Source organism: Neoarthrinium moseri (assembly GCF_022829205.1).
Source record: "Neoarthrinium moseri strain CBS 164.80 chromosome Unknown scaffold2_Wmoseri_CBS_16480, whole genome shotgun sequence".
NCBI lineage: Eukaryota > Fungi > Ascomycota > Sordariomycetes > Amphisphaeriales > Apiosporaceae > Neoarthrinium > Neoarthrinium moseri.
Genome location: NW_026055116.1, coordinates 571,554 through 598,351, shown reverse-complemented (window position 1 = coordinate 598,351; position 26,798 = coordinate 571,554). Strand labels below are relative to the sequence as shown.

Sequence of the window (26,798 nt, the reverse complement as noted above, 5' to 3'; positions counted from 1 at the left end):
CGTCGCAACCGAGAATGTGGATACAGCCACCTAGCTCATTTGCGTGATCCCCTTGCATAATAAAGCACCGGTGGCCAGTCAAACTTTCCCCTCCGGAAGAAGGTTTCCTCCTCCTGTCCTTCCCTTTCTTCCTCGCAAGCCTATATCGTGACGATACAAGGTAGTCGTTCGTTACCTTTGGACGGGTCGCCGCGGTAGCTCAGAACCTCCTGTAACAAGAAAAATGGCGCCAGTGAGGGCAGAGGTCGCCCTCGACCATTGCCATAAGGCAACTGTCCTCGGCAACAAGATATCGATACATATGCTCGATTTCTTGAGCTCCATCAAAAACCACCCACTCGGCTTCCTCGAGCTCGCCCACGACTTTCTCGATGTTTGCCGAATCATGTGGTCTATCGAGGCTGGACTGAACGAGTTCTCCCGAAACCACCACGACTTGCCGACTGAGATGATTCAAGAGCTCGATAAAAAATTCAAAACTACTTTCAACGACTTCCAGCTACTTGACCAGTGGCTGAGCCGTTTCCTTGAGTATGAGCGAAAGGGAACGGTGGGGAAAATCCAGAGGGGTTGGAGGAAGATGTTCGCGGATACTGGGGTCGATAAAATGAAAGAGTCACTCGAAAAGACTAAAGAAGCCCTCAGAATGAGCGCGCTTGTCTTTCAGTGGTCTCTTGGGGATGCCAAGATTGACGATACCGTCGGGATTGGCTACACCGGCCTCGCCGCCGCGTTGGATCGTATGGACCGCGGAAAGTCAGTAGTTGGCATTGCCAAGCTGAAGTCCCTCGAACCACACATGGCAACGCTACAGGTCGACGAGGTGTCCGCTATCGAGTCCTATGCAAACTCGCAATCGCACTCGCACTCGCACGTGCACTCACCCCCACACTCGCTGCCGCCTCTGGATATACAGAAAGGGTCAACGACAGATCTCCTTCCGTTCGGGGTTCGCGATGACCATAGCACACGATCGATCCCGGAGTTGCACTTCCCTTCGTTGATCCGGCGAACTTCGAATTCAGATCACACAGTTTCGTCTCGAGGCGCCAGGGAACGTATCCTTTCTTCTACTACCACGGACAGCATTGCCAAAAGCCATTCGCCTTCTCACCTCGACAGAACATCAGGTAACACTGAAGGAGATACTCTTATTGGGGAAGAGGACTACTTTGATGGTCCCATCAAAGTTGTCCGTGTCAAGGCAGACCCCTTTACCATGCCTCGGTGGTCCCCCAGAAATACCGTTGGCGCAAACACCCCAGCTCTGCAGGACGCTCTCATCTCTGCCGTGGAGGCTCGAAACAGTAAACTGGTCGAGCAACTGCTTGACCGCGGTGTATCACCCGACACTAGCCCTGATGCGCACGCCTTGAACGAAGCAGTCCGCCTCCACGATGTTGAAACGGTTCGCCTACTCCTCCTCTTTGGGGCTGATCCGAATGCGCCAGACAAGTCAGGGGTTACGCCCCTTTTCTCCGCTGTGGAAGAATCCTTCCTCGACGGAGCTAGTATGCTGCTCAAGTACGGTGCCGACCCAAACCTCGCTGCTGGCCATGCGCCCGACTCGCCTCTGGCGCTATCAATCGCCGAGGACAAGTACAACTTTACACGGCTGCTCCTCACATATGGCGGAGATGCGAATACGATCATGGCGGACGGAGATACAGTCTTGATCAAGGCCATAGCTCTTAAGCGGGCGAAGAAGATGATCGATCTGTTGCTTGAATACGGCTCTGATGCAAATGGCAAGAACCGGGAGGGTAAGACGCCACTTTTCGACGCGATCCAAGGCGGCCGGGCAGATGTCGTCACGACCTTGATTGATCACGGCGCAAACCCCAATCTTCCGGGCCCAAAGCATATGCTCTGGCCATCGACGTATCAAACAGCATGCCTTAAAGTCTTGTTGGCACGAGGCGCCGATCCTAAGAAAGCCCCAGGGATTATGGAGCTTGCAACGTCTATCAACAACCTCGAGTCAGTCCGAGTGCTTCTCAAGGCTGGTGTAGACCCGAACGCCAAAAAGGATGGAATCTTCACGCCGCTGTGCACCTCTATTCGCGACAACCGCCCGGACATCTTCCAGCTCCTTCTGGCCAACGGCGCGGACCCGAACGTGCCCGCCTCTGAATACCCTTGCTTCAAGTGCGTTACTCATAACCGACCTCAGTTCCTTGCGCCCCTCGTGGCAGCCGGAGGAGATCTGAACTCGCCAAAGGGCATCCTCGAGACTGCCGTGCAGCACAATAATGTGGAGGCCATCAACTGGCTGATCGATAATGGTGTTTCGGTGAATGACAAGACGCCGAAGACGGCGGCAACACCGCTGACCACGGCAATCCGGGAGAACCGCCCGGAACTGGTCGACCTGCTCCTGCAGAGGGGTGCGGATCCCAACGTCAGGGGCCAGGACTGGCCCGTGTGCATGGCTGTCCGCCAGCCTGCTATCCTGAAGAGACTTCTTCCAACACTTGCCGAGCCAAGGGCCTTCAAGGGAGTCATGGAAATGGCTGTCGTCGCCAACCAGTTGGAGAGTATCAAGCTGCTGCTCCGTGCTGGCGTCAGCGTTGAAGATAGAAATGGCGGCGTCTTCTCGCCGCTGACCACCGCTATCCGGGAAGACCGAAAAGAGATCGTTAAGTTCCTCCTCGAAGAGGCTGGTGCAGACCCCAATGCGCCGGGTGAGCATCTACCGATTGTCAAGGCACTGAGGAGGTTGCACGATGGCGACACGGAAATCCTCGAGATGGTCCTGGACAAGGGTGCCGACCCCAACAAGGTCTATCGTGGTCACAATGCCATCATCCAGGCCTTGGAGAACGGCGACGCAGACGTGCTCAAGCTCCTGGTCGACAAGTGTGGCGTCGACCTTGAGGCCAGGGACGAGTCTGGCAGAACCGTTGTCGAGCTCGCATCGAGCAGGGGTTGGGCTGAGGCGTCTGATATACTGCTCAAGGCTAAGCGGGTGTAATCACGTCCGGTTGGGGTTGGACTGGGGTTGGTTTGCGGCGATAGATATCCCTCTTTACTTCCAGTTTCCTTTGTCACTGGCATCATCACACTGCCCTATTCCCGATGTACACTTAGCTGATTTCATGAACGCGATGATTTACGTTGTCATGCCTTATTCTAAGACCTGGCGTCTTTCGAGTTCTTGCAGTCTACCTCCAACTGCTCCGAAGGTTCTCCGACGCAATCGACCATAGGAGGAGTGCCCTGAAAAGGTTAGACACTTGGGCTTTAATAGAGTTATGTTTAATGCTACTACTATTTCACAACTTGACGACGTTGTACAATGCTTGAAAATAGCGTGTTTTTGTGTCTTCTAGGAATCGTATAGCGGTCTCCCCCGCTGCTCCACGCAACAAGGGTACAGAGGGTCAGATGGCATATCGCGATCCACTTACAGATCTCGTCTACCGAGATCAGGCTAGGGTCCAGTGGATCTGCGCTTCTCGAGTCGTTCCGACTTGCCTGTCTACTGTTTACCGTCTCTGATCGACCGAGGCGCGCCGTTGCGATTCGTAGATAAGATTCGGCGACCAGAAAGCTCCGCTGGCGTCGATGAACTTGACCAAACCTGAAACTCGCTGGGCCTCCACTCGAGTCAGGAGGCGTCGTGGGAAATCCTCAATGCCAAGCTAAGCCAGTTTAGTGGCGGCGGTGCTCTGTTTCCTTGCTGTGGCAGCACAGACCATCGCTAACAACCCCAGAATTCCCTCTCCTTCAAGGTTGCCAATGACCTCGACTTCACCTTCAATTGACCAACTCCTAGGCTCGGGAACTCCCATGTGGTCAGGTTAGGTTGCTCAGACACTTCTTTCATATTTACAGGATGCCTATCCGCGTCAAGTCGCGCCCCATATCGCAAGGAGACCGAGCGCCGTCACCGCACTGGGGTCAGTTTGAGTCGGCTGAGCTGCCTGATATTGGCTATGACGACACATTCCGTGATGTTGTGAAGCAGCTGTCAAGGTAAGTCCACTCGAGTATATGTTGCTGCCAAGTGGGAGACTAACTGGCACCTAGATATATTGCTGACGTGGTGTATCTGCCGAGTACCTTCGAACAGCTACGGACCACGTCCGCAGGCGATTCCCTCCGGCAATTGGTAGACCATCTCAGCGCGAACGTGACGCACCCGGCTATTGTCAACGCTCTACTGTAAGTATCAAATGCCACGGCAGCATCATCTGAAGTGGCCTTAACATGATGTTGGGGATATGCCACCGCACGTTCTGCTCCGCTTCAGCGGGTGCCGCCCGCGACGAACAGAAACCCAATTTGAGTGAACGCATCCTCCTTCGTCCACACACTCTTTTGATGCGGTTTTTTGCCTAGAAATCACGTCTGACCTACCTTTGCAGAGCGCTTCGGTGGCATTATGGAACTGGAGGTGATGAAAAAGGCGTCAGCGAAGCCCGTGCAAACGCATGCGAAATCGTGGCATGGCGATTCCTGACCCGCCTTTCAGAGCGAGAAGCCGTCGAATTCTGTCTTTATGAGATACCTGACCCAAAATATATCGCAGCTCCATCTCAAAGCGCCCCCGACCGGGGTGAGAGCAATGAACGCACAGCACTACTTGGTTCATCAACACCACACTCGGACGATAGTCTCGAGAACGGGAAAAGGATCCGAACAGGGACCCAAAGACGAAACCAGCTGATGCAGTCTCTTTCGAAACTGACCATGAGCATGCACTTCGATTCAGATGAGGAAGAGGATGAGACTGATCCAACTGCACCATTCATACACTGTAAGGAGTTTTTTATAGCGGGTCTTCTGATTTGTACATGCTCGTCTTATTCAGCACTCACTAATACCACAACACTTCCAGTGAATGCACTAGAAATAGCAGCCATTGCAGATGCAAAGCGCTTCCTCAGTCAACATGTCGTTCAGAAAATTATCACGGGCATCTGGAGCGGCGACATCATCTTCTGGGATCGGCTATCCGTGGGCTCGGTCAAGAAACCTAGATTCTACAACTTACATACTGCCGATCCCTTCTGCCGTTTACGCGTTCCAAAATATCTCAAAGCTTATGAGGTCGTCTTCTTTGGTGGATTCTTGTTCCTCTACTACGCAGTTCTTATCGAGCAGAGCCGGGCCGCCATTACGCCTTTGGAGGTTTTCTTATACATCTGGTTCGCCGCTTTCTTCTACGACGAAGTCAGCGAGTATATCGATGCAGGGTCAATCTTTTACGCAGCTGATGTCTGGAACCTGTTTGACATGATCATGATCGCCATTGGCGTCGTGTTCGCGGTGATGAGTGAGTCCTCTTACTATTCCAATCCTAGAACCCTTTCTCACAGATATCAAAGGGTTCATTGGACTGTACTACGAGGACTATACGCTGGTGGACATAGCCTTCGATGTCTTGTCTCTGGAAGCACTATTCATGGTGCCAAGAATTTGCTCAATTTTGAGTCTTTCCCCTTATTGGGGTACATTGATCCCATGTCTCAAGGAAATGGGCAAGGATTTCATCAAGTTCATGGTGCTAGTCATCATCATTTATCTTGGGTTTCTTACGACGTTTTCTCTAATTGGGCGAGAGATCTACTCCTTTAGAAGTATGGCGATGATTGTCACTAAGATCTTCTTTGGATCGTCGTATGTCGGCTTCGACATCATGGATGACATTGATCCCGTTTTTGGTAGGCTATCTGCTCTATCGAAAATATCGTGTGATATGGCTAACGTGTCTGACCAGGGCCACCCTTGATGCTCATATTTGTAACACTGAGTTCAATCTTACTTATGGGTTCTCTCACGGGTATGCTCAGTAATAGCTTCTCTCGAGTCATATCTCATGCTCGAGAGGAGTATCTCTACGTATACAGCGTGTATGTGCTTGAGGCATCGACTAGCAATCGACTCACCCACTTCTACCGTAAGTTTAATCCCTTGCAATTTTACATTTGTGAAAGAGTCAGCACTGATTTACTGTAGCCCCTTTCAACCTCCTGGCGTTGTGCATCTTCCGGCCGTTGAGATTATTCCTCCCTTCAGGAGACAAGTTTCGCCAAGCTAGGATTATACTGCTCAAGGCAACACATCTGCCAATCGTCGGTGTCATCAGGGTCTATGAGTACATCACATCCAAGATTTCACCCTCCGATGGCTTTGACACATTCCGCGGACCCCGGCGAGCGGCAACCAAACGACGCCCTGCGCCGCCTTTGACATCATCAGGACCGCGGCCACGAGTGACGCGACGTCCGACAAGTGGAGATGACATTCATCAGCCTTCGCCTGCACGATCCCGACAGCCTGAAGACGATTCCACTGATGCACCGACGGATGTCGAGGTCCGCATCTCGGAACTGTCTTTGAAGATCGACAGATTGACTGCCCTTGTCGCAGCATTGCAACCTGGCGCGGGCACCGAGACAACACGAACTTAGTACATGATGCGAAGCTTTTCTTGGCCGTGCTGACAGGTGCTAGCTCTTGGACTTCAATAGGGCTATAAGAAAGCTGTATATATTTGCAATACTGGCTTTGATTTCGTCTGCACTGCATTAATGAATTGGAGTTGGCTGATTGGCCACCGCCTTAGGTACCTAGATAGACATAAAACACGATGACGTCTATTCATCTTTGCCACAGAGCTGGGCGTGTTAATTTGGCGAAAATGGCATTCGACCAGAAGCCACCTGAAGTTAGGCCACAACACGACAGAGCGATATTGTGGTAAATGTGCATGCTGTCATACACGTGAAGAAATGTACTGCAGCCCGAGCCTCGAAGAATGACGGCGATTGGTTGCGAGCTAGTTTGGCTGAGTCGGTCCCATTTATATTTGACTCCGAAAGGCGTAGGGATTACTAGAATGCTGCCGATGCGGAGTTGACGAACTTCACATGTGACTCAGCTACGCGAATAAGTACAGGTACTTCAATAAGAAGAAACCACGCGCTCAGGTTCACTTATAGAACAGCATCATTGACAGAATCAGCCGCCACTATCACGCGCATTCCAAAATGCAATTGCAGTTCACGACGCTTGATGTGTTCACCAGGAAACGCCTGGAGGGCAACCCGTTAGCGGTGGTGCAAGTGCCACGATCGCTGCAGAACCATTTATCCCAGGCCCAGAAGCAAAAGATCACCCTCGAATTCAACCTCTCCGAAACGGTTTTCATGCACCAGCCTGCCGACGAAGCCCCCCAGGAGGTCGTTATTGACATCTTCACCCTCGAACAGGAACTTCCTTTTGCGGGTCATCCGACCATCGGATCTGCTGTTCTGGCAAAAAGCCGCCTTTACCCATCCATTGATAGATTCATCACAAAAGCTGGCCCTATCGGTCTGCACGCGGGCTCAGGTGATTTCATTCGGGCCAAGATCCCGCACAATGTCCACATCCACGCGAAGACCCTCGGGCAAGTAATACCGGCGGAACAGCACAACTCGTACGTGGGCCTGTCGCACTTCAACTCAACTATTCGAGAGGCAGAGCTTCAAGCCCCGGTTGTGAACATTGTCAAAGGGATGACTTTTATCCTGGTCAAGCTACCTTCCTTGGAGCATCTGCGCCAGGTCCAGCTCCTACGTCTAGACCTCAAAGGGTTGCCCACCCCCCTCCTGGACCCGGAATGGTCGCCGAGCTTCACTTCGAGGTACTACTATGTGGAGAATGGGGAGGTAAACGACAAAGGAGACCAAGTCCGGAGCATCCGTACCAGGATGGTGGAGCTTGGGTTCGAAGACCCAGCCACGGGGAGCGCCGCAAGCACTTTGGCTGCTTATTTGACTATTGCGGAGAAAACCAAGGACGCCAAATTTCTCATCATACAAGGAGTAGAAATGGGAAGGAGAAGCGACATTCATGTCCAAACAACAGCGGATTTGGATGAGAGTGGAAAAGTGAAGATCAATGATGTCTGGCTGGGTGGCGAGGCCGTCGTGGTTCAGCAAGGAACTATTGAGATCGACGATGAATAGGCCTGGAATTCAATTCACTACGCAACCCATTCGCGAATTACCAATTCGATTCAAAATCTGACCATTTTGGATAGCCCTAATTTTCTATGTGTACTGTTCCGCGTCCCATTTCGGTATCTCCCTTTTAGTACCTGACCGTCAATGAGCACCGATATGTCTCAGCCGAGACATGTCTTCGGATATCTGCAGACAGATCGAATCAGTAACTGAAGTATCCGTTCATGTGCGGGATCTCGGGAGGTTAGGTGCGCAATGCGGGCATGGTTCATCGGACACCATGAGTAGCTGTCTGGGTCTCTGATGGAAAACGGCGTGAGACATAAGTGGCAGACTGCAGTCACCCCTTGAACTTGGTATAAAATGGGGATGGACCTCAATTTGCGGTTCAGTGAAGCCATTCTACACTCTTCTACCAAGTTGATCAACCAGCTGAACGGAACGAAATAAATGTAACGAAGGAAATGAGCTTCCTTCTTGACATAGGTGCAGGGTGGCAAAGACCAACTGAAAGCAATAGCCAGCTGCCAATGACCTTCCCACCAGGACTCTTGAAGTCAAGTCAGATCATATCTGAAGAGTGAAAATAAGTAGGGAGCTGAGTCCATGTATAATTTACATCTTAAGACAAATCGAAATCAGAGACTTATTAGCAAGAATGAAAGACGCAGGAAATTCAAGATTGCCTCACAACGCAAATGGTGTCGTACAACATCATCAGGGCTGGCCACGAGGTCTACATGTTTCTTTTGTCACACCATGGCAGATCCATTTGAGTCACTGTATCAGCGAAATCTAATTTGGCGAAATACTCCGGGTATCGGGAGGAGGTTTTAGCCATCGTGACATTGGCGGGTGCCTGCATACCCCAAGTCCCCAGTTTCAGCTTCACATGTGGACGATAATGCATTTGTAATGGCCCACGTTACATTGCGGGTGCCGCGTATCTGGTTCAAATTGATTTGTAAATATGTATTGAGTACCTCGTGATCCATGACTTACATTCTACCAATGATCACCTCCACATCGGGAAGGAAAACGATCGAGATGTTCCAGACCGCCAGAATGCGCCTTGAGAGAGAGAGAGAGAGAGGCCCTGAGAGCTGGGACAGCATATTTTGTCTTGACGCGGTCACACCACACGGACCTTAGCAATGTAACAGCATGTGTCATGCCGTTGAAGCATCTCACCCAATCTGTACGGCGTTGACAGTCATGGTGTCGTATCGGTTGAACAATCTCACAGGGCCTGTCCTGTCCTGTCGACAGTACTTCCCCTTCTACAAGATATCACCAGCGATTAACATCCAGTGGCGACATCGGCATGCTGAAGTGCCGTCCAAGCACGTATGCAGGAAACCGTGAAGTACTGCATCTTGCCTCAGAACGACCCTTGGAGACACCCTCGTCATCGAAGGCTACGGATGCTCCTCTCTCTTCCCCGGACGAGTAGTGCATTACCATCAAGGGGCGGCCTCCTACTCGGACCATGCCGTGAGCATCGGAATGAATGTAGCAAATACGCGTCGTTACCAGTTCTCTGGATCCGGTGGGCGTACAGTCAACCACCACCGCTACGTGCGACTACAAGCAGCTCAGAGGTTGATCAGGCCTGGGATTACACAAGCCTCACTCCGTGGTGGCATGTCAGGAAGCTGGCCGAATGGAGCGGAGGGAACCATCGAATGGCGTTGCATGCTCACTGGAGCAAGTAGTCTAACTTGGGAAATTGTTCCGAAAAGTAGGAAGAAGACGATTAATCTACCATAATTACATACATGAGAGGTTGGAAATAATCATGATGTGGCAGTTTGAGTGCCCTTAAGCCGCTGCCGCGTCTACCTTGGTACCTTTCAAGGGATCAAATCCTTGCCCAGCTTCATTGTAGGCTTGATGGGGGCCTTCCAACCCTACAAACCTCCTGCACTGCATTAATGACTGACTCTCCTTAGAAATTCCAAATAGTACTCGTAAGCAAAGATCTCAGCTTGTGCTTACTCCTGCGAAATTTCGAGTAGGGAGAAGTATTCCGGCCCCCTCCGGCTGCGCCTTCTTCGTCGAAGGGACACATGACCTAGGGACTGGCGCCTCAGCTTCAGGCACCAACTCATCCGAACATTCTGAACTGAATTCTACCCATAACGCAAACCGCCATGGAGTTCTACAGGTTCAAAGTGCTTTTTGACCACCACCTCCTCTGGGGTATCGGGGCCCTCGTCGTCGCAGCCATTATCCCTGTATTGGCATGGCGATGGTGGCGTCTTCGACACATACCAGGACCACCACTGGCTTTGTTGTATTGCACATTCGGGTTATCGAGGACGGGACACCGGCAGGAGCCCCATGAATACGCCAAAATGATAGAGCTCAGTCACAAATATGGTAAGTCGGTCCTCCATAGCCTGCATATACAATCTTGACTGAGTGGAAATCAGGGAAGCTATTCCGAATTGGTCCCAATCAACTGGTCTTAACTGAGCTTGATGCCTCCCGAAGGGTCTTGCTTGATTCATCGACAGGGCCATTATCAAACCCAACAGCCTCGTTCTCGCCACTAGGCGACGAGGAGAACACACTGGAATGGAACGCCATCGGGATGGGACCACGACAGAATATCTTCCTTGACGAAGTCGTTGAAAGCCAATGCTCACGTCTTACAGATATGATAGAGAGTGAGTTCGTGTCAACCAGCGCAGTGTATCGACCGCTTAAGCTTATGGACATGGCCAATGATCTATCCACGGACGTTCTTGGGGAACTACATTTACCCTGCGATATACGGAACGGCAACCAAAAAAGCAAAGACAGCCTACCGGCTGTGGAGCGGAGCGTCCATATTGCCTCGGTAGCCGCAGTCATTGCTGGCTTTCGCTGGGTCCTTCGCTCTACTGCTAGGTCTTTACATATGCGAATACTTGGATCAGTTGGTACGGTGGAAGCTTTCAGCTGCGCTGTCACACGTTCGGGCGCGATATTATTCTGCTCAACGTTGATGCAAACCATCACGACTCCAAGCGTATACGACAAACTCCAGACTGAAATCAATTGTATGTGGTCAGACGCGCACGTCAGTTCCCGACAGGGATACAGCGAACATCAAGAATTATCCTACCTCGAGGCGGTCATCAATGAGGGCTTACGGATGTACCCTACCGTAACGTCGGTCACGGCCAAAGCGCCTAAAGGGGGCTACGCCGTGTCGAAGTTTAAGGCTCCTGAAGGCACGGTGATAATCCACAATATTGCAGGCATCATGCGTGCCAGCACCCACTGGGGAGAAGATGCAGACGTCTTCAGGCCAGAACGATGGGTCAATGCTACACCTGAGAACTACAAGGCCATGCACGAGGCTCTGCAATTGGGATGGGGTACAGACAGGTACAGATGGCTCAGAGAAGCTTATGCACGATTGCATTTGAAGAGAGTCTTGGTAAGAGTATGCTGCAGCCTCGCTTTCAAGGATAATGACTAGAAGACTGACCATTCCGATATAGTTGTTGAGTCGATATGATTTCGCCGTTGTCGCGCCTAGGAACCCAGTTGAGATCATGGGTACTGGATTCCTGGAGTCTGATTTGCAGTTACGGATCACAAGAAAACGAGATAGACTATAGAGGTTGACCGTAAGGAAGCTTCAAGTATCTTGACAAGCAATGGTCTCTTTAGGCGTACAAATATTACAAACGTACAAAACCGGCCCCACGGACCTACTTCGGATTCCGGCGTTGGTCTTAAACGCGCCAGACATGTAACTTCCTGTAGAGACTCGCGGCACGAAATCAGTCGCAATCGGAAAGGTCAAAATCATCGTCATCATCATCATCGTCCTCCTCTTCCTCTTCTTCGGAGGACTCAATCTTTGTCCTGCGGCTCCGGCGTCGGTTGGTGGTTTTGGGTTTGGCCTTTGGCTTTGGCTTCGCAACTTTTCGTCTTCCCCTTGGTGCTGGCTTCTGAATTTCCTCCTCTTCTTCCTCATCTTGTGGTTCTGGAACTCCATCTTCAGGTATACGAACCAGCTCGTCCTCAGCTGAGCCAATGGGCTTTGTCTCTTCATCCTGGTCTCCATGGTCCACTTCAAATGGATCGTTGCCTCCATCCTCATCGTGCGCCCCTGGAAAGTAGCTGGACGAGTACTTTGGCGCTTCGTCGGGATCTTCCTCCTCATACCCTTCAGGAAGAAACCCGCCCGCCATGTCCTCATCCTTCTCCCTCATCGCCTCGAACCCGCCGCCCTCGTCTGCGTTCTGCTGGTGGCCAAACACTTCTTTGTCCTGAATGTGCCCGTATTCCTCTTTGATCCTGTGCGCGATCCTCAAACCCATCAGCAGCTTCCGCCACATGCCGAGCGTAGCTTTGCGTCTCTTTTCGTCCTCCTTTCGCGCGCGCTCTACCTCGTCTTTCTCAATCTCCTCGAGGACCTTGCCCTGGTGCTCCTCCGCCACTACGACACCCTGGATGACGGGAACTGCCATCCGATGGCCAAACTCGAAGCCCACGACAGCCTCAGCATAGTCAATCTGGAGTCGTTTGCACACGCGCACGGCGCCGCGGTACGGCAGGTGCACAGCACCTTCCGGGCACATGTGCTCGGCGAACATGTCGATGTTGCCGTACTCGTTCTTGGGGATGACGCCGTTCTCAATCGGAGGCGGAATGATCCACTCGGTCTGCTCGTAGCTATACAAGGGCTGCAAGACCTTCTGGCCCGTTCTTGCCTCGGCCTCTGCAAGCTCTCTCCGCCGATTCGTCGTGGCGGCGCGGTATGGTGCGTGCTTGAGGGGCTCGGCACCAGGCAGCGGAGCGCGCCCCTGTTTGTGCCAGGTCTCTGCGCTCTTGACGGCCACAACATCCTTACGCAGGTAGACGTCTTCTTCTTCTATCTTGCCGCCTTTGACCTTGTTGCGAAAGACTTTGACTGGTTTAGCGTCCGGTAGAAGGGCTTCCTCCCGCTTCAAATGACGTGCTAGAGCAAACTCCTTGGAGGTCTTGTAGTACTGAAGGGTCTCCTCACCCTCCTTGACTTCCTTCTTCTCCGGGACAGCCGGCTTCAGGTCCGTTGAGTTTTCAATCTCGTCAAGTTCTGTGACGGGGCACCTTTGACTTCCGCGAACATAGCCGCTCATCACGTACTTGAACCAGTCGTATTGTTCGTAGCGCTTGATCTTTCCCTGCTTGTTGTAGACCGGAATCTTTTCAACGCCCATTCTTACACCCTTGGTTCTCCCAGGATACAGCTGTTTCCTTAAGTAGCGGACTGTAACGTCCTTCGCTGTACCATCTGGCGAGTAACCAACCACGTAGGCCATGATCTGTTTTGCTTTGTCGGCCTTGCCCCCGCGAGGCTCGAGAGACTCGGTTAGCTCTCGGTTGGTACCTACTACAGACCTGACAATGGGCTCTACAGGAAGGTATTTGAGCGTGACCGGAGATAAGACCTCTGTCCAGTAATGCGCGAAGTCCAGATCCTTGTCGAATACTTTCAACGCTGGCCGTGGCTTAAGATGCTCATCTGTCACGTCCAAAACAGATTCATCGTCGCTGCCGTCGCTGATTGGCTCCGCATATTCATCGAAATCATCAAGGTCCATTCTCAGCGCATCCTTGTCAGTTTTCCTGGTGCGTCGACTTGCTGGCCTCGCCGGAGTCTTCTTAGAAGGCTTTTGTGGCCTTTTCCCATTGGCCTTGGCCGGAGTAGTTGTGCCACTGGTCGGTGTCTCTTGGGCGGTCTTCTCTTCATCTGCGTCTTCCGATTTGCTCCAGCCGAAACCCACAGACTGGAGGTTTGCAACCATGCGCGCCTCGAGTCCGATGCCTCGAAGCAGGGCTGTGAAGAGTTGGGCACCCACATCTCGGCTCCCTTCACAGGTCTGTGCGTGTTTCCTGAAATCCTCCAAGCCGAGGATCCGCTCCCCAAATTTCTCGGGATCGTGATCCTCCTTTTCGAACGCATTCCTCCACTTGGCCAGTCTTCTCACATCCATGTAACCGATTTTCCGCAAACCGGGAGCGGTGATCTTGAATCTCTGCTTCCACCAAGAAGACAGGGACTTCATGAGCCTGAAGAGGGGGTCGCCGTGGCTCATGTCTGGAGTCCCTTTCTCTAGTCGATCCGCCGCGGCACTCCAGTCTCTTGCCGATCTCGATGCTGGTTGCTTCCCCTTCGACTTCGAAGCCGCCTTGCCCTTGACGTCCCTTTTGGGCTTGGGTGCAGGCTCTTTCTCGACATCCAGCCCGCTATTCAACCTCCAGCGATCGACTTCTTCCCACAATCTGGGAGTTAGCTGTGAGATCATGATTGCCTGGACTTCCGGGTCACAGAGCCACGAATTGCGGACGGCGTTATGCCACAAGAGAAACTGTACATGGATGCAATGTGTGGAATTGCGAATGAGTTTCTCCCATTTCGAAGGCCCTTTCTTGGCCGAGTCTCTCTCAATGGGGACGTTGTTATTCCGATATAGGATGAGCTCCAGATCACCCGACGGCTCGGCCCGAGGTTGGGGCTCGTGGTTCGGGACATCTTCGAACTCGATGTCCTCGTCCTCATCCTCTTCTCCCACCTCAGACGCTGCTGTTGTCTTCTGGCGTTTTGCGACAGGCACATCCTCGAATTCGACATCTGAATCTGAAAGTGAGCTAAGGGAGCTGCTGTCATCGTCATCGTGCATCTGTTGAAGTGCTGACTTTGTCTTTTCAGCCGACCGGGTCTTGCTTCCCGAATCCAGATCCTCGAACAAGGTGGGCTTCCGGGCCGGCGCAGTACCGGGTGCGGTTGTGCTCCCCGTGGCCGATGTCTTGGCTGCCTTGCGGCCACGGCCCGGCGAAGGCGTACGCAGCCTTTTGCGTGGGAGGTGTGGAGGCATGGCGTCCGAGCATGGAGTGCTGCTGTGGTTGAGTGGGAACCCAAAACGGGGGAGTATACCTAGATGTCTTCCATGTCTTCCCCTGGAGTCGGGGACGGAAGCGTGAACGGCGTTCCCTCAACCGTCGTCATCGAAACGCGAGAGCATGTGACCTCACTGATCGCTTGTGCCTGGCAGGGGACGGGAATGCGGCTAGGCGCTCTGGTGCTAAGGTGGTGCACCCAAGGCGCTGGAACAAGAAGGGCTTAGCGAGCTGGTTTAGCGCTGTGCCCCGCGATCGCCTGGTGCTATAGATAGCCTGACAATCTGGCCGCCCTGGACCTGAATGGGACCGGCATCCATGCGCCGGCGGGCGGAGCATTCGAGACCCTTCTCCCACCTTTAATCAGCCAGCTTGCGCATACCCGGGAGCCTTGCCTCCATTCGCCTCCTGCTTTGGCGTCCCGTCTTTCGCTGCTTGACAATACCGAGATTAGAGTCGTCGTCGTCGGGAGCTTACGATATCAGCTCTGCCTGGAAACACGGACCCGTTGTCGCCATCGCCATCGCCATCGCCATCGCCATCGCCATCGCCATCGCCGTCTCCGTAGATATACCCCCCCCCCCCCCCCCCTCGGCCCAAGATGGCGTCCTCCTCGAGCGACACACCAGACACATCGTACGTGAAGATGGACACGGCCGACGCAACCTTGATCGGCAAGCACTGCGAGTACGAATACTGCAACCAGCTCGACTTCCTGCCCTTCTTCTGCCAATCATGCAAGCACACCTTCTGCCTGGACCACCGGAGCGAGACGACACACAAATGCGCCAACGCCGGCGCCTGGGCTGAGCGGCGGCGACAGGCCGCCCTCGCCAAGCCGAGCGCCGGGGAGGGCAAACGCATGCGCGACTTTGTGCAGCAGAAGCCGTGCGCCGCGCGCGACTGCAAGACGACCGTCGGCACGAGCCTGGTGCCCGGCGTGCACTGCGACCGGTGCAACCGCGACTACTGCCTCAAGCACCGGCTGGGCGAGGAGCACGACTGCAAGAATCTGGTGCCCATCGGCGCGCGGCCGGGCGGGCAGGTGGCGGACCTGGGCCGCGAGGCCCGCAGCGCCTTCGCCAAGCTCAAGGCCTGGGGCGCCTCGCGCAAGGAGGCCGCCACCCGCGCCCTGCCCAAGCCCAAGCCCACGAGCGCCAGCCAGCGCCTCGTCGCCGTCAACAGCCTCAAGAAGACGGCCAAGGGCGACGCCAAGCTGGCCCCCGAGAAGCGCGTCTACCTGTACGTCGAGGCCGAGGCCGAGACCACGACGGCCAAGTTCCCCAAGGGCGAGTTCTTCTACAGCAAGGACTGGGTCATAGGCCGGCTGCTCGACGCCGCCGCCCGCGGCCTCCAGGTCGAGAACGTGAACAACTCGTCGGCCAACGAGAAGGACAAGCTCCGGGTGTTCCACGTCGAGGGCGGACGGGTGTTGGAGTTCAACGAGAAGGTCGGAGCGTCGCTCACCAGCGGGAACACGGTCGTCCTGCTCAGGGGAATCGGGCCGCCTGAGGACTTGATTCAGCTATGAGGGACGTGGGAAAGGATTGCATTCAGTTTCCGAGTTATCACGAGGCATGGTTTTATGGCATTTGCATGGATTGGGGCGTTCATGATGGGGTATGTCTGTTATTTACTGTGCAGCGAGATTAGAGCGGGTACTGCATTGCCTTGCATTAGATAAACCCAAGCGAAGAGTGTTCGCGAAACCAAAGAGTTGTTCGACACAACCTGTTAACCTCGTATCCTCTCTGTGGTGTATCGAAGCTCGCCATTTCAGTTAGCTTCAAGTACAAATAGAATGCCGGTTTCCTGGGTCACATTTGTATTTTCTACATATCAATGAGTGGATTGACAAAATATACACGACGCAATACGCCTCTCCGACTGTTACATCTTGACTCTTTCCCGGGCCATGTAAATGGATAAGCTCAGTGTGCGCCTTGAACTCCGTAGCCTATTTAAAGCGTTTTCTCGCTGACGCTTTTACAACTCCTTTTCTTTGGGCCGCTTGTGCAGCGCGTCCTCTCTACCAGTGGTTGGCAAATTGCCAACAGCGTCCTTGCCACCGTACAGGGCAAACCCCTTATGGAAGGCCCACTCAACCGCGTTCTCGACCGGTTCATCGAACAGGTACGGCAACGTGGGCACAACGGCCAGGCCCAGACCGATCGGTCCCCAGGTGCGCAATCTGGCATTCTTGACGTCCTTCATCGCCCGGCCCGAATACCTGACCACGCTGTGGATGGTGAAGGCGGGCAAACCCATACTGGCAAGACTCTGGAAGATGCCTCGCTGCAGCATGACGGTCCTCCAGTCCTCCAGGGGCGCCACGACACCAGGCTTTACCTGCTCCACAGCTTCCGGCGTCGGCGGGTTCGTCAGACCCGTCGCCTTCTGGGCCTGGTCACTGAGCGGCAAGGCCGGGTTCAGCTTTCGCTGGTTCTGCCAGTAGGCCTTGTAGCCCTCGTAGCTCACATCGCCCAGGATATAGGCCCACGAGACACCGTAGGCGCCCTTCACGAGATAGGGGTGGGCCACAGGCCGGAAGGACTCGCCGATGTCCGAGGTGTAGGCGACGTAGCGCTGGGCGGAGAGCATGATGGTGCGCACGCGGTTCGCGTAGGCGGCGTAACGCACGTTGGACTCGGTGCTCTCGGGGACATAGCCGTCGACCAGCTCGTCGAAGAAGTTCTCGTCCCTGTCCGACCTGTCGACGATGCTCTTTAGCCCGCGCGGCAGCTGCTTGCGCTCGGGCAGCTTGTTCGGGTCGAAGGCGGGCGCATCTTTGCGAGGCTCGGCGGGCTGGGCGGCAGCGGCAGGCGGAGAGGGATCAGGGTCCTGAGCCTTGGGTTTATCTGAGCCTTTCCCCCACCAAGACATGGTGACGGACGGAGCGCGGAGTTCTAGTCTAACTCGGTAGGAGTCTTGGGTGGAAGAGTCGACCGGACGAGGTGACGCTGTCGACCGAGTCGAAACGGATAGCTTCTTGTTGTGTCTTGGGTCTGGACACGGAGCTGGGGTAGCGCTCGCGTGATATTATGCCACGGATGTAACCTGGATGGGACGAGTAAAAGCTCCTCCGAGCGATGATGGGGGGAGTCCCGGGATCGAGCGAGTCTCAAGACAGCCCAAAGCCCAGGTGACGTCGCGGTACCCGCAGCGCAGCTTAAGCTTCCCTTAGGTGCGCTGGTACAGGACTTGCCCGCTAATGATGCTAACGATGGGCTCTGAGCCTCGCTGCAGCCAATGGCATGCAGGGTCGAAAGTCAGCCGGCAGATCCCGATGCAGTGGAGTTTTCAGTGGTTATGCACCCCAGCAGGGCCGGTACGTACCCGAGTTACAGTGGACTGGCTGCCTACTGTGTAAGGGACGGTCCAGTACCCGGTGCATCGGCATTTCCGTTGTTCCGTAGGCCTTGGCTGCAGGCGTCTGTCGGGCCACTGGCCCGTGCACGGCCTCTCAATTGAAGGAAACTGGAGCTTTGAGCAGTTTTGAAGGCCGATATTCAACTCCATATCCGAACGTCAATCCCTCACAACATCCACCCCTTCCGAACCGATCCCCCGGCGTCAACCCCTCCAATCCGTCAACATGGTTCAGATGTACAGCATCCTCGGCCGCCAGGTTGGCTCCCACTACGTGAGTTCCCGAACCTAGAGCCCCCGAACCGCCCCGGCAACCCCCGAGTCCGCCGTGCAGGTCTCTCTGACCTGGCTCGACGCGACCGCTTGACTGACTCTCAATTCCCTTCCAGCTCGCCATGGGCGTCCTCAGCGCTCTGTTCGGTGGTGCCTACGTCGGTCTCAGCGGCCCCAGCAAGGCCAAGGCCGCCACCCAGACTCCTCCCATCAACGCATCCAGCCCCGACGAGGAGAACTTCATCAAGTGCGCCGAACCCCTTCCCATCCTGTCCCGCCGCCCCGTACTCACCACCCCTCAAACAGGAACTTCTTAGAACAGAACAGCAAGGACGAGAAGGCCGCAAAGCACTAGATCGGGCAACATGTGTATGAATTGAAGCGCGGGGGCATTGGGTCAAGATGACACAGCACTCGATTGTATATCTATAGACGCCGTTACATTGCGAAGCGCGACTACAAGAATCTATACCCGGTTCTGAAACCAAAACCCAAACAACGTCTTTCGCAGCCTTTGTGTCCTATGGAGTCCCCGAGAGATGGCTAATACCGGGGCAAATACCGCTTACTAGACGGGCGCACTTCCTAGCAGCGAACGACACCCAAGTCCTTTTACTCATCTCACCACGGGATCTGCTGGAAATTGCCATACTCGCACTCCCAGAACGTCCCCGACGGTATCTCGGCCCGCCTACTGGCGAGAAGCCTACTAACTGCCTCAGCACCTTCTAGGGGATCCTTAGTACCCCGAAAGCCATTGAATCCCGTCCTGCAATGCCCCGGGCTCACGGCCCAAAAGGTGATGCGGTCCTTCTCTTGCGGAATCTCTCGCACCTCGGAATTTCGAAATTCGATCATAGCCAGGTTGAGTGCCGCTTTGGAGCAGTCATACATCCAGTGTTGTGACGGTGGCATCTGCCGCATCATTAGTGTCTGCCTCTTTTGGGTCTGTCCGATCATAAACTCACGTCTAGCGCCCTGTTTCTTGTCAAGCTGCCACGCGCGCTGGAAACCATGATGACCCTTCCCCATCCTGATTTGCGCAGAAGTGGTATGAACGCCTTTGTGACCAGCATCGGGGAAGTCAACAGGCAGTCCAGACCCTCTGCCCAGTTGGACCTGAGCTCTTCTAGTTCCTGGCTTTTGGGGACGGGAACTGCACCCGCGTTGTTGACGAGCACTACAGGTATTAGCCATGGTGGCTCTGGGCCGACAGCGACAGCAGGGCCTCACCATCTAGCCTTCCGTATTTCCCCTCCACAGTGCTCACCGCTTCTCGGATACTCGCATCGTCGGTTATCGTCAACGCGAGGCCATCAACTCGGAGCCCTTGTGCCCGCAGCTCTTCTACGGATTCCGCCGCAATCTCCCGTGAGCGACACCCCACGACAACCGTTGCGTCCGGTATACGAGAACAAAGACTTCGCACAATAGCATGGCCGATGCCACGGTTTCCGCCCGTGACAAGGACGACCGTCATGGTGCTGAGGGAGACTGGTTACCCAACAAAGCAGGAGATGTGGGATGTGCACAAATCAAGGTGTGCTTCGATATCTCGGGATTACAACAATGATATCACAATCCGTAAAGCGAATACTATGTATATGCATGCTTAAGGAGTGAACGCCAAGCTTTTATACTTGGCCATAATTAGTAGATCGCGCAGCAGCTCGGGATTGCTGCAATTAGACGCATGTCGCCGTGTTGTTAGGAAGCCCCTAATAGTCGGATTTAGGTCATCCACTAGGCTCATAATCCCGAATGCACCAACAGATCAAGGACGATAAGGTTGCCGCCGCGCCGAATCTTGGCATCTCTCGGACAAAGACTATGTATTTTCCAATATAGTGCTTCGAATAGTGAAAAATATCGACCGTAAACTCGTAGTCGTTCTCGATAGCCAGAACCATTCAGCCTCGGATTGTACGGGATGGCATCATTCCTTGCTCTACGGCCACGGCAAAGTATGTCGCAGGGTGCATATTCTTGGAGATAGCACACAATTGCTTCAGGTCATTGTCCTCCATTCAGATTGAAACCTAAGAACGAATTTGTCAGGGAGTAGAGACAATATTATCAGCAAACTCCCTCTTGTTGCCACAAAGACACATTGACAACAGACACTCGATTCATAGTTGGGTATTATTCCCCAGAAGACATGAATTGGCTCGAGTTAGGTCGTCAATCAATAAAATTGGTACGATATTAGTGAGCCTCCGTCTAGTAGAATAACACTCGGGATTGGCCATATCCCAAAGTACAAGTTCTTGTCTTATCAAAGTCTTTCGAATAGAATATGACCACCAGTGGCAGGCCCCGAAGCCCCCGCTCTCACTAGAATCTCTACAATCTCATCGTGACCACAGACCGCGGCACTTTGTAAAGCAGTTTGGCCTGTCCATCCCGAGCCTAGCTCTACATCAGCACCCGCTTCCAGCAACCGTTCTACCACTTTTGCATGACCCTTCTCTGCTGCTGCATGCAAGGCACTTCCACCTTTAAACGATGCACCCGCCGCATTCACGTCGGCACCAGCATCAATCAACGTGTTAACAACTTCCAGGCTACCCTTCAGCGCCGCCGCCTGCAACGCCGTCTTGCCCTTATGGCGGATGGCGGGTACGTTGACATCGGCCCCATGCTTGAGCAGCAGGTCCACGATCTCGACCTGCCCTATGGAGGCAGCACCGGCGAGCGCTGTCAAGCCCATGGTCCCAGCGGGCTTCGCGTTGACGTCAGCGCCCGAATCTAGGAGTATCCGAACGATGTCGAGTTGGTCCTCCTCTGCCGCCACTTGCAATGCAGTGCGCCCGACATACCTACCCGCCGGCGAGTTGACATCGGCTCCCTGTTCGATGAGAAACGAGACGAGAGATGCGTTCCCACTCGTGCAGGCCTGCTGCAACGCGGTCCGCACGCCATTGTTACCACCTGGTGCGTTGACATCGGCGCCGTGTGCAAGTAATAACCTAGCAGCATCCTCGTGACCAAACAGACAAGCTCCCTGAAGAGCAGTGTTGCCGTAATAGCCTAGCGGAGGAGCGTTTACGTCTGCTCCATCCGCGAGGAGGCGCTGGATATTCTCCAAATCGCCAGATTGAGAAGCCAGCTGCAGGTCAGTCCAACATTGATCCTCCTCGGTAAGCTCATCCTGGCCCGAGAGCACTGTCTGGGCCTGCCGCACCGAGATGTACTGTATCGGCGTCTTCATGCTGTGTTGCAACAAGAATGAAGGATGTTGGAGTGAGGACCACCAGGTCGAATGGGCATATTCTCTACTATCATTGGTTTGAAAATATTGAAGGCTGGGGGTTGAGGCTGCGTATCGTGATTGGCATGTGCGTGTTATTTGACTTGGAAGGGCGCGAGGTGAAGAAGCGGGGAGAATGCTGATACGCGACGCCCTGCGTCAACCTCTATAAGCGCTAGATAAGATCGAAGCGGTGCCGCATACACACATGCCCACGCTGTAACAAACAACAGGAAGGATTAGCCCTCGTTTGACTCGATTTGACTATATCGCCGCTCGGCAGGAGTGCGCACATGAACCGTTGCAAGTGCCTAACTCATGCGTGGGTGGTTCGCATGACGATGACGGCGAATCAGGGACATTGTTACCATCCTCCCGTTATTTCGTGTTACACAAATGCTGGATCCTCAGCCTTGGTAGCTTCAAGAAAGGAAATGCGCTTCTATAGTTCATCCAGCCCATGGGAAGGCTTTGTCTGCCTAGGCAAGTCTTGTTCTGAAGGCAGAGAATCGAGGTCCTAAGCTTCATAGCGCCATACTGTAGCCTGTGGTACATTTCCCCGGCATTAGTGGTACTTCTGCTTATCTCCGGGATTTGCATCATAGAGCTGATAGGCGAGGCCCAGCTTTACTGTAACTCAACTGGAGCTGCACCCTGCATCTTTTTGGAGGGGCAGCTCATCATCACCTCCAGCGCCGATATTCCGAGCGCCAAAGGTAGAAGGCAACCCGCGCGCAACACTCTTTGGCGACTGGACTCGATTGTATGACCTAGGCGCCGAACCCACAGGCTTCACCACTCGCCCACGGCTTCAGCGTGTGCGCTTCCTTCAAGCAGCAAGCGACTCGGCCGGCCGCCATGAGATACGCGCCAACATGGCCTACGTAGCGCCGATTCACCGGCCGAACAGCGTTCGGCATGCCGTGCGCGCCCACCTGTTCCCGGGCGAGGACGAATGCCTCGTGCTTGCAAAGGCAAACCGCCTCGAGTTCTGGAAGGTCGACGAGGACTCGGCCTTGTTGACCCAATTCGACACAAAGGTCATCTATGGCACCATCTCCATCGTCCAGCGCATACGCCCGAGAGATGCCGACACAGACATGCTTTTTATAGGGACCGACCGTTTTCAGTACTTCACCATCGCTTGGGATCCCGAACTGCGAGCTTTCGAGACGGTCAATTCCTGGTTCGATGTTGGCGAGAAACATCTGCGGGACTCGCAAAGTCAAGATAAATGCATCGCGGATCCCACCGGCCGCTTCATGGTAGTTCTCCTCTGGGAAGGCGTTTTGAACATACTGCGGATGTCCCCCAAGAAAAGCCAGAAGCAAATTGTACACTGGGATGACCAGGTTCGGATCAGCGAGCTCTTCATCAAGTCGGCTACGTTCCTCCACGTCGAGACTGGCCAGCCCAAGATCGCCTTCTTGTACCAGACGCGGACGGACATTCCCGACGCTCAACTGGTCACCTACAAGCTTTATTCCGATGAGAAGAACACGCAGGCATCTCGTTTCGAGACCCGGGACCAACTAGATCGCTTCGAGATCCAGGACCCCGGTGCAGCTATGCTTATCCCTGTTGGCCGAGGTGAGGAAGATCACAAGCGCTATATTATACGAAACGCTGCCCAAGCGCGGGCGCAACTCGGCGGCGTGATCGTAGTGGGCGAGACACGCTTGTTGTACTACGACGATGCAGCCAAGAAGACCGTAGAAACAGCCCTAGCCGAGGCATCTATATTCGTCGCTTGGGCTGAGTATGATGTCTCTCACTACTTTATTGCCGACGACTATGGCGTATTGTGGCTCCTTGAGATTCAGCTGGATGGCGGCGCCGTCGTGACCGGAATGAACATGCAGAAGATTGGCACCACGTCAAGGGCCAATGCTCTTCAATACATGGGCAGCGGGCTTCTGTTCGTTGGATCTCACTACGGCGACTCCCAGGTCTTCAGGGTCGATACTGAAAGTAGCTGGAAGATTGAGCTTGTCCAAGAATTACGCAACATCTCGCCTGTCCTAGACTTCACCATCATGGATATGGGAAATCGCGAAGGCGAAGAGCAAGCCACTAACGAGTATTCGTCGGGTCAGGCCAGGATCGTGACGGGAAGCGGCGTGTTCAAGGATGGGAGTCTGCGCAGTGTACGAAGTGGCGTTGGATTGGAAGACGTCGGTATCTTAGCAGAAATGGAGAACATTCGGTCTCTCTTTCCAGTTCAATCACGATCATCTGCCAAGACCGATACTCTAGTAGTGTCGTTCTTATTGGAGACGCGGATATTCAAGTTCGATCCCACGGGGGATATTGAGGAGGTCGATTCCTTCAAGGGCATGCCACTCACTGAACACACCCTATTGGCCCAGAATATCTCACACGAGCGGCTGCTACAAGTGACGCCCACTGCTGTGTGTCTCATCGATCTCGAAGGCGGTGTTGCTTTATCTAGCTGGCAGCCTGAAGATGGTGGTCTCATTACAAGCGCTTCAGCCAGCGACGAGTGGGTTTTGCTCTCGCTCGACGGTAAGAGCTTGCTCTCCTTGAAGATCCAGGAAGACTTGATACAGACGCAACACAACGATCCTGGCGACAATGACCAAATTGCCTGCATTCATCTACCGCCTCAATATCCGGGCATAGGTGTCATCGGTTTCTGGAAATCTGGAAGGGTATCGATAGTTGATGTCAAGACGCTGCAGCCCCTGCATAGCGAGTCACTCAGAAGGAAAGACGACACCACATCGATTCCTCGTGACATAGTCCTTGCACAAGTATTGCCACCGGAATTAGGTGGCCCGACATTATTTGTTGCTATGGAAGACGGCCTTGTCATTACGTTCAATGTGTCTCCAACAGACTTCTCGCTATCAGGACGGAAGAGCGTCGTACTCGGGACGAGATATGCTCGTTTGCAGCTGCTGCAACGAGGTGACGGCATATATAACGTCTTTTCGACGAGTGAGCATCCAAGTCTGATATACGCATCTGAAGGCCGAATCATCTACTCGGCAGTTACAGCGGACGATGCCACCTGCGTCTGCCCCTTTGATACTGAAGCATTCCCGGATTCAATCGTGGTCGCAACCGAGAACACCTTAAAGCTTGCTAAGCTGGATCGTGAGCGCCGTACACATGTTCAGACCCTGCCCATGGGCCAAACGGTCAGGCGACTTGCTTATTCTCGGAATGAACATGTATTCGCCTTGGGCTGCATTAAGCGAGAAGTCATTAACAACGAAGAAATCGTTACGAGCTCCATAAAACTCGTTGATGAGGTGATCTTTGACCAAGTCGGCAAAGATTTTATTCTCAATAACTCTTCTGAGACAGAGATGGTCGAGGCGGTCATCCGAGCCGAGCTCCCCGATTCCTATGGCAAGCGTGTAGAAAGATTCATCGTGGGTACCAGCCTTCCCGATGACACACAATCTAGCGCCAGGTCTCGCGATCAAGTCAAAGGGCGCATCCTTGTCTTTGGGATCGATAGCGAGCGTAATTTGTACCAGGTCGCCCAACACGAGCTCAAAGGTGCTTGCAGATGCCTTGGCATGATAGGCGACAACATCGTGGCGGGCCTGGCAAAGACCATAGTTGTTTATCGGTACAACGAGGTCACTTCGTCATCCGCCAGGATTGATCGTCTCGCCTCATATCGACCTTCGACTTACCCGGTCGACATTGCCATCAACGAGAATGTGATCGCTGTTGCTGATCTCATGAAGTCAGTAACCCTGGTCAAGTTCACACCGTACACGGGCGATGAGCCCCCGAAGCTGCAGGAAATAGCAAGACACCACCATGCTGCATGGTCAACAACAGTATCTCACGTTGAAGAATCGTCTTGGCTTCAATCTGATGCAAATGGTAACCTCATGATCTTAAACCCCAATAAGGAAGGTGTTACGGAGGAGGACAAAAAGCGCATGGATATCACCAGCGAGATCAATCTTGGCGAGATGGTGAACAGAATCCGGAAGATCACAGTTGACTCGAGTGAAAATGCCGTCGTCGTCCCTAAGGCATTCCTCGGAACGGTAAGCAAAAAGATTTGTGTTCTTGTTCCTTGCTAAGACTTGTCACAGGTTGAAGGTGGAATCTACCTCTTCGGACTCATCGCGCCTCGCTACCTAGATCTCTTGATCCGCTTCCAAACAAACCTTGCTAGTACAGTTCAATGCATTGGAGGCTTAGGGTTCAATCAGTATCGATCCTTCAGAAACGAGCAGCGTGAAGGAGCTGCACCATTCCGCTTTGTCGATGGCGAACTCATCGAACGCTTCTTGGATGTAGATGAGGAGATACAGGAGCAGATTTGCACAGGACTTGGTCCCGACGTCGAAACTATGCGGAACTTGGTAGAAGAGCTTAAGCGGCTTCATTAGATAGAGTAACATGTTGGTTTTGCTGTCGATTTGATGTCGGAGCTAGACTTCGTCCACCTAGACTCGAAGTGGGCATAGGAAGGCCCAGATTAAGCATAGTACCTACGGTTGAGACTTGAGTATACAGGAATCAATAGACACCTACGAGCCTTCATAACCCAAGATAGGCCAGTGAGACAGACTCTTTAGGTGGTCAACTGGGTTTCATTACGATATACTGCCAAGAGCGTCATTGAATTCCTTTTCAGTGAAGTCCCACCTGGCTGTAATCAACCATCAACTGTGCAGCCGGCGCTTATCCCTACTGACGGATATCCCGACTCACTGACACCAACAGCTACAGCCCCGAGGGCCATGACCAATCTAGGAAACCCGGCCATGCCAGCCCTTGGCATTAGTTCGCCGCAGTCTAAGTGCCGAGCACAAGCCACGTTCCCAGCATGGGCATAGAATGATTTGACCGCTGACATGCCAATGACTAAGTGTGACAACAGAAGATCGCGGGTACTTGCAGCTGGATCCTGATACGCAAAGGTACCGTGTCGGCAGCGCAAAAGCCAGCGAGGGGTTGAGGTGCAGGAGATCACCTGTTCTCGTTGCTGGCCTGAAATGCGTCGCTTAACTCGATGTCGGAGCTCACTCCGCTCAAGGAGTAGTTCATTCAAATGAGACTATTGA

At 53.6% G+C, this 26,798-nt stretch overlaps 11 protein-coding genes across 11 annotated transcripts; 7 read left to right on the top strand and 4 right to left on the bottom strand.

The window, feature by feature from the left end:
• Positions 1–223: 223 nt before the first annotated feature.
• JN550_000936 (uncharacterized protein) lies at positions 224–2,974 on the top strand (the record flags this gene model as incomplete). The annotated part of the gene is made up of 1 exon (XM_049321426.1): positions 224–2,974. The coding sequence occupies one exon, from the start codon at positions 224–226 to the stop codon at positions 2,972–2,974; it is 2,751 nt and encodes a 916-aa protein (XP_049176842.1).
• Positions 2,975–3,838: 864 nt separating this feature from the next.
• Positions 3,839–6,419, top strand: JN550_000935 (uncharacterized protein; the record flags this gene model as incomplete). Its single annotated transcript, XM_049321415.1, has 7 exons — positions 3,839–3,978; positions 4,033–4,167; positions 4,371–4,762; positions 4,844–5,281; positions 5,334–5,669; positions 5,726–5,905; positions 5,965–6,419. 7 exons carry the CDS (start codon positions 3,839–3,841, stop codon positions 6,417–6,419), a joined length of 2,076 nt encoding a protein of 691 aa, XP_049176841.1.
• A 579-nt stretch (positions 6,420–6,998) lies between these two features.
• Positions 6,999–7,961, top strand: JN550_000934 (uncharacterized protein; the record flags this gene model as incomplete). Its single annotated transcript, XM_049321403.1, has 1 exon — positions 6,999–7,961. The coding sequence occupies one exon, from the start codon at positions 6,999–7,001 to the stop codon at positions 7,959–7,961; it is 963 nt and encodes a 320-aa protein (XP_049176840.1).
• A 2,150-nt stretch (positions 7,962–10,111) lies between these two features.
• On the top strand, positions 10,112–11,572 carry JN550_000933 (uncharacterized protein; the record flags this gene model as incomplete). The annotated part of the gene is made up of 3 exons (XM_049321392.1): positions 10,112–10,340; positions 10,394–11,388; positions 11,453–11,572. The coding sequence occupies 3 exons, from the start codon at positions 10,112–10,114 to the stop codon at positions 11,570–11,572; spliced, it is 1,344 nt and encodes a 447-aa protein (XP_049176839.1).
• A 165-nt stretch (positions 11,573–11,737) lies between these two features.
• On the bottom strand, positions 11,738–14,821 carry JN550_000932 (uncharacterized protein; the record flags this gene model as incomplete). The annotated part of the gene is made up of 1 exon (XM_049321381.1): positions 11,738–14,821. One exon carries the CDS (start codon positions 14,819–14,821, stop codon positions 11,738–11,740), a length of 3,084 nt encoding a protein of 1,027 aa, XP_049176838.1.
• Positions 14,822–15,444: 623 nt separating this feature from the next.
• On the top strand, positions 15,445–16,374 carry JN550_000931 (uncharacterized protein; the record flags this gene model as incomplete). The annotated part of the gene is made up of 1 exon (XM_049321370.1): positions 15,445–16,374. The coding sequence occupies one exon, from the start codon at positions 15,445–15,447 to the stop codon at positions 16,372–16,374; it is 930 nt and encodes a 309-aa protein (XP_049176837.1).
• A 455-nt stretch (positions 16,375–16,829) lies between these two features.
• On the bottom strand, positions 16,830–17,726 carry JN550_000930 (uncharacterized protein; the record flags this gene model as incomplete). Its single annotated transcript, XM_049321359.1, has 1 exon — positions 16,830–17,726. One exon carries the CDS (start codon positions 17,724–17,726, stop codon positions 16,830–16,832), a length of 897 nt encoding a protein of 298 aa, XP_049176836.1.
• A 712-nt stretch (positions 17,727–18,438) lies between these two features.
• JN550_000929 (uncharacterized protein) lies at positions 18,439–18,802 on the top strand (the record flags this gene model as incomplete). Its single annotated transcript, XM_049321348.1, has 2 exons — positions 18,439–18,486; positions 18,602–18,802. 2 exons carry the CDS (start codon positions 18,439–18,441, stop codon positions 18,800–18,802), a joined length of 249 nt encoding a protein of 82 aa, XP_049176835.1.
• Positions 18,803–19,106: 304 nt separating this feature from the next.
• JN550_000928 (uncharacterized protein) lies at positions 19,107–19,965 on the bottom strand (the record flags this gene model as incomplete). The annotated part of the gene is made up of 3 exons (XM_049321337.1): positions 19,107–19,400; positions 19,454–19,665; positions 19,719–19,965. 3 exons carry the CDS (start codon positions 19,963–19,965, stop codon positions 19,107–19,109), a joined length of 753 nt encoding a protein of 250 aa, XP_049176834.1.
• A 795-nt stretch (positions 19,966–20,760) lies between these two features.
• On the bottom strand, positions 20,761–21,696 carry JN550_000927 (uncharacterized protein; the record flags this gene model as incomplete). Its single annotated transcript, XM_049321326.1, has 1 exon — positions 20,761–21,696. The coding sequence occupies one exon, from the start codon at positions 21,694–21,696 to the stop codon at positions 20,761–20,763; it is 936 nt and encodes a 311-aa protein (XP_049176833.1).
• A 914-nt stretch (positions 21,697–22,610) lies between these two features.
• Positions 22,611–26,120, top strand: JN550_000926 (uncharacterized protein; the record flags this gene model as incomplete). Its single annotated transcript, XM_049321315.1, has 2 exons — positions 22,611–25,772; positions 25,821–26,120. The coding sequence occupies 2 exons, from the start codon at positions 22,611–22,613 to the stop codon at positions 26,118–26,120; spliced, it is 3,462 nt and encodes a 1,153-aa protein (XP_049176832.1).
• Between the last annotated feature and the right edge of the window lie 678 nt (positions 26,121–26,798).